The following is a 10,083-nucleotide window of genomic DNA, read 5'->3' as shown; positions in this document are numbered from 1 at the left end:
CATTACATGCTGAAAACAGAATATCATCTCAATAGTTCTAACTTCTAGGTTAGTTTGTTTTACTTAGTAGGGAGCTTCCCCTTCTAATGTGAAGAAAATTCTATCTTTCATATTATTTTCTTTTCTGTTGTCTTGAAAGGGACAAATCAAAATGCTAACAAAAATGAATACTGAACATAACTTCCAAGAACAAGTTAATAAGAAACCCTCAACGCAATTTTGATCATATTACACAGGCATCAAAGAGATTCAAAACCACCAGTAATCTATTCCAAGACATCCATCATTATTTTCATTTTGAGGGCAGAAGCACCTTACTTTTTCTATTCAAAAAGTATCATAGATCTTGATAGAGCATATTTATATTGATTATTCAGTAGATAAGTTACATCATTACAACCCTGGGCATTTAGTAATGTTAAAAAAAGTAATGTTGCCCTTTGCAAAAGCACTTCCTGAGAGTAAGAGAAGGTTAGAACCATAATCATCAAGACACAAGTAGTTTAACAGCAAAACCTCTGTAGATTCACTGTTCCCTTTTAGATCCATCCTAACCCACCATGAGCCAACAAGAAGTTCACTTTTGAATACAGTTATGAAGACATATTGATATTACCACCCAAAAATGAGTGGCCCATACACTTTTCATACAGAATTTTCTGCTGTGTAATGCATTGAAGGTAAAAATGAGGTTTCAAATATGAAAGACATTGCTGAAATTAATCAAAAAGCCTTCAAATAATTTTAAAAATAACCAGCCCAGAAACATTGTTCGGTAACTTTACCAGATAGAAATCTATTTTAAATTAGATGTCATTGAAAAAAAAATTCTAGCATTTACCAGATTCTAATACATAACCCACCAAAACCAGCTTATGATTCAATGACAGACTAAAACATAAAACCTTTTACATTTTAGTAATATGTCTACATAGAAAGAAAATAAATCCAATACCATGTACATAGTAAATTGTACAAAATAACAACCCAAGGAGCTTGGAAGCTCATGCAAACATTCTTTGACTATTATGTGCCCTTAGTTTCATAACTGATGAATTAACAATCATCTTTATTACTCTCTTCATCATGCTTTTATTTACCTCTGCTCATACCTGAAATTTTGCAGTTATCCTTTACTTCATCACTTCTAGATGCACGTCTCCTGTCAATGTCATCATTACCCTCATATATTTTTTCTCTCCTCCTGTCAGGGTTTTGGGAATCTCTCTCGTAAACATTCCCACCACTCTCTTCTTCATATCTTCTTGCGCCATGATGAAATGATAGAGCTTTGTGATCCGCATTCCTACTGTCTCTAATAGCATGCCCTCTCTCACCCATAGCATCTCTATCACGATTTCTTCTTTCTCCCATTGTCCCAAGCCTTCTAGGCTCTGTATTATCTTGTCTTTTTACCGAGGTATGATGCTTATCAGTTCTATGATCAGAAAGATTCTTCTCCATATTTCTGTTCTTGTATTTTCCCTCTGCACCATACATAATATCATCATGTTCGGTTCCTTTGTAAATCTCATTCCTTCCACCAGAATCTTTTATAGACTTTCTATTATATTTCTCTAAATTTTTTCCAGCATGTTCATAAATGTTATCTTCAATATCATTATCATGATCATATCTACTCCTTTTCTCCCTCCTTTCCACTACCCTCTCAAATAATTCAGTGTCTGACTCCCTTTTCTTAGGGACTTTATTTACAGATTTTATGCCCTTGTCACTGTCACTTTCATTTTCATATTTCCGTTTTCTGCTCTCTTCATGCTTTTCTGACTTTTTTCTAATAAGGGTACCATCCTTTGCACCATCACTCTCATCTGCATAATTCCTAATCCTCTTGTAGTTCTTTTCCTTCCTGCTCCCTATATCACCATCACTTTCACTCCGTTTTGCATCCTGATATGTCCTCTCTTCACGCTTTCCTGATATCTTCCTTCTGCTCCTTGTGTCAACATCACTCTCACTGTCACTTTCACTGCTGGTTCGAGAACTAGTGTCACTATCACTGTCACTATCGGTCTCACTGCTCTCACTGTCACTTTCGCTTTCACTTTCACTTTCACTTTCACTATCATCATTATACTTGCTATTATGTTTTCCTGATCTTTTACTCTTGTTTTTCATGTCACTCTCACTCTCGCTGTCAGTCTCATCTTCGTATGTCTTTCTTCTTCCCTCATATTTTTTGGAATCTTTATCTTCAGCATGCCTACGTTCATGATGCCTCCCATCTAACTTCTGACTGATATCTAACCTCCCCGTATCAGAATGCTTGAAATTTTCCTTTCTCCGACGCCTCTTATCTTCTTGTTTTCTTGTGCTGTCTGGTTTCTGCTCCTCTCTTCTTTTCCTGCCAATCTCCTCAGACCCAATCCGTGCTTTTTTCTCAAGCTTCTTTTTCCTGCTTTCTTCTTGCTCTCTTTCTTTTTCCTCTCTTTCTTTCTGCCTTCGCTCCTCTTTCATGGCCTTCTTCCATTCCTTTTCCTTTCTTCTTTCCTCCTCTTTCTGCTCCAGAAGCTTCTGATGACGCTCCTGCTCTCTTTCTTCCCTTGCTATTCTTTCCTGCTTACGTTGCTCCTGAAGATCTCCATCAAAAACCTGTCCCTCCTCTATATCTCCCAGACCCAAGGCAGCCCTGAAAACCTCTAATTGCCTTTCTTTTTTGGCTGCAATTTGATGGGTTTGTGTCTCAGACACCCTGAACAAACCACCCAAAGTTCAGGAACATGAAGATGAAAAGAAGAACCAACATTTAGTTAACACAATACTAATCCAAAAGATAACAAACAGAGTAAGGCAAAATTATTTCCCAAGTAGCAGGAATGCAACATAAGGCACGGTTGCACATTCCACTGTCGTTCTTGACATGTATGGACCTAAATGAATAATTTGTCCGATTAACAAATATTATTTGGAGGGCAAAGGCCAAAATCCATTTTTTATCTATGATTTGCAAACATAACAGGATTCCAACGGGGTAGAACTTGATAGAAAGAGGCTTCCAAGGGCACTCCAGGTGCGAATTATGTTGAAAGTGTTGTGTATCCAGAGAAAAAAGTTACAACCGTATGTTAGGCAGTCAAGAGTTGTTAGGGCTTGGATTTAATGAGTATGGCTGTAATTAATAAAATAAACTCAATCAAATTGGGGGGAAGGGCGTAAATTTATGATGCTATGTGTAGAGATAAATAGCGTGAAAATGAGATTAAGGGGGCAGTTGTAGACAATGTTGAAAAGAAACTCCATTGATTGATAGACCAACACCCAAGAAAAATAAAGAAACGTGTGACAAAAAGGGCTGGAAAGTAAACCCCTAGCATAGCTTACTTTTGCGAGTCGGGAGGCGAAGTGTCTTGAGCCTCCAAGATTTTCCTCGATTCTTCGAGCTGCTGCAGTATTTCGAGATCACTAAAGCCCTGGTCGGCGAGAGTGTCCTCCAGCTGAGCCAACTTGAGTTCGATCTGGCGCTTGCGATCATGCTCCAGAATTTGGGGATTCGCCTTCCGCGACACCCCGCCGGCGCCCTGCCCCTCCTCGATTTCCTTGGTCTCCACTCTCACAGCCTTCGGTTTAACGAAGAACTTGTTGTTCTGAATGTATCCATTGGTACCCGAGCCGCGAGGAGTCTGCAATCCAATGCCATTATACATCGTCGCTCACACAATCGCAAATCTGAAATTGGAAAAAATCAGGGTTTGAAACAGCCAGGCTTGAAAATTAAGGAAAAAAATCGAGGCCAACCACAACCTAACCAGTCCCAAAGGCCTCTGTTTTCTTTTTCAATTTTAAGATCCACAAACAATGGCCAAGGTGTTCAAATAAAGTCTTTTTCGTGATAAAATGGATATGTAAACTACCCGTGGCTAACTTCTGCTGTCTTCTAAGATTAATACTAGGTAGCATATGCCGAAGAGTTTCACAAGGTCTATTGAGAAAAAATGGTCAGTTTTTTAATATAATTGTGTAGTTAATGAGATCAATTGATATATCATTTGGCGAATGATGTTGTTAGTGCAATTAATGTCTGAATGGAGAAGTGATAGCTTCAAACCAACTATGCATCCACTTACAAGTATCCAAACATGACTAAAATAAAACCTCTAAATCTTTCAATGTTGATAGAGTACCCATAGTTTTCCTTTCAAAAACATGTGAAGATCATGGCTTGCATATATTATCATTCTGTAGACCTAAGCACAATTTTATGGTTTGGAATATGTTGTTTGAATTCAAGATTATCGTTTTAGATTTTGGGTTATGCTTAAATATATTGCATTAGAAAAGGGTAAGTATTATGTTTAATACATGATTGTAGATATAATTTATGGCCCAAGATGTGATTGCAAGAATATTATGAGTTTACATAATTTTTAGACATAGATTTGAAAAATTATCCTAAATTATCATTTATGGAGCATTTTGATTGAAGAAGTTGAGACAAATTTTTATGATAAAGTGGTTGAGATTCCAATAAAATTGTATTGTTATATAATGGTTGAATCAATTGGAGGTATCATTTTAGGTTAGTAAATGTTTACTTTTTACAATCACACTATTTCCAATTTACGTTACTACAAGTTTCTCACATAGAGAGAGTAAGAAATGAAGAAAAGCATTGTCTCCCTGCTTGTAATGTAAAAGATATGAAAAACATAAGCAATAATCGAAGATCATTATATTATATAATTCTTAATACAAAATTTTTAATTTGTATGGATATAATTCAAAACATGTTATTTAGATGGGTTTCATGATTTGTCAAATTCTATCATAATTGTATTCTTATTTTAAATTATAAAGTTATGATGATGCGTAATTTCCTTGGCCAAAATATTAGTTCTACATTATTTCATAAATATACATCTATAGTGATGTACCTTCTTAAGCATCCCAGTCAACAATGTTGGTGAAAATGAGAAATTATAGAAATGCCTACCACTTGAAACTTGCTAAGAGTCAAGATCACAAACCTTGCCACAAGGTTTTCATAGTGATAACATCTAAAGTTCACCTACATGGGGTTCAACAATGATACAATAGCTCATTTTTTGTCTCTCTTTGGTAATTTTCTTGCACACATTGGTGGTGTGTCTCTCAATGCTACAACCTTTAGCACTTTGTCCCTTCATGGCAATATTAAAGATTGCATATGAATTATATTATTTATTTAATTAAGTCAACTTATATATGAATTATTATTAACTTCATTATTTAAAAAATAACTATATTTATTTAAAACTTATTTCATATTTATATAAGTTAAATAATAATATTATTATCATTTTTAATATAATACATATTAAAATCAATTATTTAGAAAATTGAAAGGATTAATGAAAAAAAAAATTATGAATGCGAAAAGCAGAAACTCTTCTGCAAAACCTCTGAAACATCTCCGCGGGCAAGGGAGGTATCTCGGGCAATGGCAGAACAGTTTTTCTCCTCTAGCGATCCAAAAAAATGATATACGCTCCGCAAACAGTTTCGATGCCCTAAATTCAAATGCTATAGGGGCTAATGCTACAACTTTACTGCTCAATGAAATTAGTATAATGGCTCTGAGGGCTTCGAATGGTCGACTCCCTGACCTAAAGCAAGCAGAGGGCCCCTCCTCTTCTTCGGCAAGGACAGTTTGGATGCATACTTTGAGGACGGCAAGGTCTCCCTGTAATACTCATGGAAATACTTCTTCTCAGAAGAAGGAGGTTTTCCAAAATAACTCAAGGGTTATATTGAACTATGGTGACCCTAATAAAAGAAGGTCTTCCAGATCTCCTCTCCCTCGAGTAGAGACTGTCTTTCGAAACCATGATGATGTGGCTTTTGGAGCAAACAGAACCACACTAGGGGTCAGAAAGCCCTACTCAATTGTTTCAAATTTCTCCACCAGAAGAAGGGAGGGTTTTGACCCTAAGCAATGTCCTTTAAACATCCAAAATTCATCCAGCATCAATACAGATAACATTATGATAATAAGTGGCAAACAAACTGATGAATTATGGGAATGTTACAATGCTCGTGGACTCTTTGGCAAATGGTTTGGTTATGGAGCTTCTTCCTTTGAGGTCCTGCAATGGCTGAAGTCCCTCACGGGAAATCAGATAAGTATCACAAGCCTAGATAATGATTTTTTATTTATCAAATGCAATACTGTGGATCTCAAAAATGATTTACTTAAAAATAATCATAGATATTTTAAGGGTTATTGTTTCAAATTTTTTAACTGGAAACCCAATTTCTCCCCCACAGACTTTGAGAAACTTAGGGTTCCAAAGTGGTTTCGATTTCCTAATATGCCGGTAGAATTAATCTATAGCCATGTCCTTAAAAAATTAGGGGATTTTCTAGGTGTTTTTGAAGGCTTGGAGGATAATTATCTAGAGTCTTCTGATATTAAAATTTTAGCCAATGTTGAGATAGGAAAATCAACATTTGAACCCATCAAAATTATCACAAACCACTCAATATATGAAATTAAACCAAAGATCCTCGCGGAAGGCTTCACTCCCAGGACTGTAATCCCCCCTTCTCAGGAGTCAAAGAAATATGCCACAAGGCAAAGAGGGATGTGGAATTAAACATAAAATTCAACCCTAAGGGTGGATTTATGTTTAACAAACAAAATCTCTGGGCCAAGGTATCAAAAAACATTCATAATAAAGCAGATAGCGAAAGGAAAAACATTAACGGTGAAATCACTCTTAATGAACCAGTAAAGGAACATCGAAGGATAGATATTGTGAATAAACATAGTGATTTGCAAAATACTATACCATTAGCAGATATGGCATCCACAAAATTAAACGATGAAGCTATATTTAATAGCCCCCTAAAATTCAAGACCAATCCCATTAACCAGGAGGCTTTATTAGCTCAAGATAAGATTCCGTTGGAGAAGGATGTAGCACTAAGCAACCTTGTCTCGAATACGAATGTCAGGGTTAAAGGTCAAAAAAAAAAGAAAAAGAACAAGAACAAAAAAGGCAAAGGAAAAAGCAAAAAAAAGAAAGAACAAAAAGGAAATAAATCACAACACAGATAACAGTATTAAGGATGTGGATGTGGATGCGAGGAGAGAATTAGAAGATAAATATATACTTGAGTATGTGGGCAACTCTGTCACAAATGACCTCATTGAACTATTTATTGATGAGATAGTTGATGAAGAAGAACTAGCATTACAAAAAACACTGCTAGCCAGGGAGTTATGCAAACCTGACACCAAGGATTTGGGGAATAACCCCTTTGTTGATATTACAGCCGAAAATTTGGAATGCCTAGGGATAGCTAACTCCATGGAGAACTGCTCCCCCCCAGACTTTGTCGCTGACCTAAAAAAGCGAGGGAGGAAATCCATTTCTGAATTACTTACCAGAGATGGATGTGTTGTGGGTCAGACTAAAATCACAAACCTTTTTGAGGCAGGGAAGGGGAAGATCCTTCCCACTGAATTATGAAACTCCTAACGTGGAATGTTAGGGGCATGAATGCCCCTAACAAGCAAAGTATCTTAAAGTGATGCATTGCTAAATACAACCCGGAATTATTCTTAATACAAGAGACCAAACTAAATAACAGCGAACTAACAAACCTAAAGAAAAAATTAGGTATCAGAGAACTTGAAGGTCAAACTGCCTATGGAGCATCTGGTGGATTGGCCATCATATGGGACCCTAGGCAAATTTCCTTCAAACTTATAAGTAGAAATCCGAATTGGATGTGTGGAAGGGTTTCAAGCATTAAAAGTAACTTAAACTTCATTATAATTAATGTTTATGGCCCTATCCAAACACAAGCAAAAAAACAAGTCTGGGATGAAATTGAGAATTTCCTTCTAAGTGACACTGAACAAACATACCTAATTGGCAGGGATTTTAATGCAATTTTGGATCCCAAGGAAAAATGGGGCGGCAATAATAAAATGACCCAATCATGTTTAGATTTCAGAAATTGGACTCATAAATGCAACTTGTTGGAATTAAAAGCCATAAATGAAGTCTTCACCTGGAATAACATAAGACAAGGCTTCTGCAACATTGCAGAAAAACTTGATAGATTTTTCCTGTGTGGAAATCTGACACAGTCTTCTGAATCCTTTGTCCTCCCATTCTCAAGTTCAAACCATTTTCTGGTCCAATTAATTATTGCAGAAGAACTAAGACCGACAAAAACTCCCTTTCGCTTTGAAAAAATGTGGCTCAAAGATGATAATTTATTACAACTTATTGAAAATTGGTGGAATGAAACTAAAGTCATAGGTTCCAAAACTTTCAAAGTAGTTACCAAACTTAAAAAGATTAAGCAGCAATTAACAATTTGGAATAAAGAACACTTTGGAAATATCTTCACACAAAAAACAGAGATTGAGAAAGAGATGGAGATTATTAATGAAGAGGTGATCAAGTATGGGATGAATAACACCCTTTATCAAAAAGAAAAAATCAATTTGGCTCGGTATGAAGAAATCTTAGCTCATGAAGAAATTTATTGGAAACAGAAATCTAGGGATAATTGGCTTGAGGCTGGTGATAGAAACACAAGCTTCTTTCATAATAGCACAAAACATCGTAGAACTATAAATAGAATCAACAAGATTAAACCGATATCAGGGGACTCTAGTGAAAATCCTGAGTTAATAGCCAAGGCAGCAGTTGAGTATTTTGAGACTATCCTTAATAATAAGGAGGGCTCCAAATGGACTAAGGAGAGTGACTTCTTAAAAAACATTTTGAAACTAATATCTAAAGAACACAACCTAATGCTTAACAAAAAACTAACTTTGGAAGAAGTTGAATTAGCTTTATTCCAAATGGGTCCTGATAAGGCTCCGGGTCCTGATGGGTTCCCAGCACATTTTTTTCAAAAATGTTGGAGTTTCATGGGCAAGGAAATCACCGAGGCCCTAGAAGGGATGAGAAACTCAGGGAAAATTCTCAAAGAACTAAACAATACATTCATAGCTTTAATCCCAAAGAAGGAGATTGTGGATAGTTTTGAGGACTATCGCCCAATAGCCTTATGTAACACCCTTTATAATTTACTCACAAAAACAATGGCAAATAGAGTACTCACCCTTCTTCCTATAATAATTAGTGAGGAACGGACAGGTTTTGTGCCTAACAGATCCATTTATGATGGCATAATCATTGCTCAGGAAGCTATCCATTCAATACAAAACAATAAAGTACCAAGTATGTTGATTGAACTGGACATTAAAAAAGCATATGATAAAGTAGATTGGCACTTTCTTTGCAAATGTCTAGAATCTTTCGGGTTTAATAAGCAATGGATTAATTTGGTCTTTGAATGTATTGCTACACCTAGGGTTTCAATCCTAGTCAATGGGGCCTCAAAAGGCTTTTTTGAAATCTCTAGAGGTCTCAGACAAGGGGATCCCCTCTCCCCCTTTCTTTTCATTATAATGGCAGAATCACTAGGAAGAATGATCAATTGGGCCAGAGAAAGGGAACAACTAACTTGTATTAAAATTACCTCTAACCTGGAACCTATCACCCATCAACAATTTGTTGATGACACCATGTTGTTTGGATCGAGCAATCCTATAGAGGCAAAAACAATTAAAAAAATCTTGAATAGCTACACCAGCATCTATGGTCAAGAAATTAACACCTTGAAGTCTAACATTACCTTTTTCAACACAAATAAAGAACGTCAAAAGAGAATTCTTAAAATCCTTCAATGTAAAGTAGGAGAATTACCGTGCAAATACTTGGGGCTCCCCACATACAAGGGTATTAGATCATCCTATCTCTGGAATCAGGTTGTCTCCAAAATCACGAACAGAATATCCTCATGGAAAGGAAAATGGTTATCCTCTGTTGGTAAGGCCACTATGATCAAGGTGGTTCTCTCGGCTATGCCTATTTACCAACTCTCATGTATGGACCTCCCTGCTTCTAAGAGACAGGAAATTACAAAACACATAAAAAAAAATTTGGCAAGGCTCTGAAGACAAATTCAGACTTCCACTGATCGCTTGGGATAAGATATGCTTACCTAAGGAGATGGGAGGCTTGGGCATCAAAGACCTTAATATCCAAAGCAAAG

At 36.3% G+C, this 10,083-nt stretch overlaps 1 protein-coding gene across 1 annotated transcript; it reads right to left on the bottom strand.

The window, feature by feature from the left end:
* Positions 1–889: 889 nt before the first annotated feature.
* On the bottom strand, positions 890–3,873 carry LOC131060588 (uncharacterized). Its single transcript, XM_057993884.2, has 2 exons — positions 3,343–3,873; positions 890–2,713 (listed from the first exon to the last, which is right to left on the bottom strand). Exons 1-2 carry the CDS (start codon positions 3,663–3,665, stop codon positions 1,093–1,095), a joined length of 1,944 nt encoding a protein of 647 aa, XP_057849867.2. The 5' UTR covers positions 3,666–3,873; the 3' UTR covers positions 890–1,092.
* Between the last annotated feature and the right edge of the window lie 6,210 nt (positions 3,874–10,083).

This window comes from Cryptomeria japonica, chromosome 5 (genome assembly GCF_030272615.1).
Source record: "Cryptomeria japonica chromosome 5, Sugi_1.0, whole genome shotgun sequence".
Classification (NCBI taxonomy): domain Eukaryota; kingdom Viridiplantae; phylum Streptophyta; class Pinopsida; order Cupressales; family Cupressaceae; genus Cryptomeria; species Cryptomeria japonica.
Note: the sequence above shows the minus strand (reverse complement) of the source record. Positions and strands in the feature narration are given on the sequence as shown.

Bases quoted from the DNA above. Each gene is read 5' to 3' on its own strand.
- LOC131060588 (XM_057993884.2), bottom strand. From the start codon at position 3,665: ATGTATAATGGCATTGGATTGCAGACTCCTCGCGGCTCGGGTACCAAT. The intron at 2,714-3,342 runs GTAAGCTATGCT...TGGTTTGTTCAG, and splicing joins TCGCCTCCCGACTCGCAAAA to GGTGTCTGAGACACAAACCC.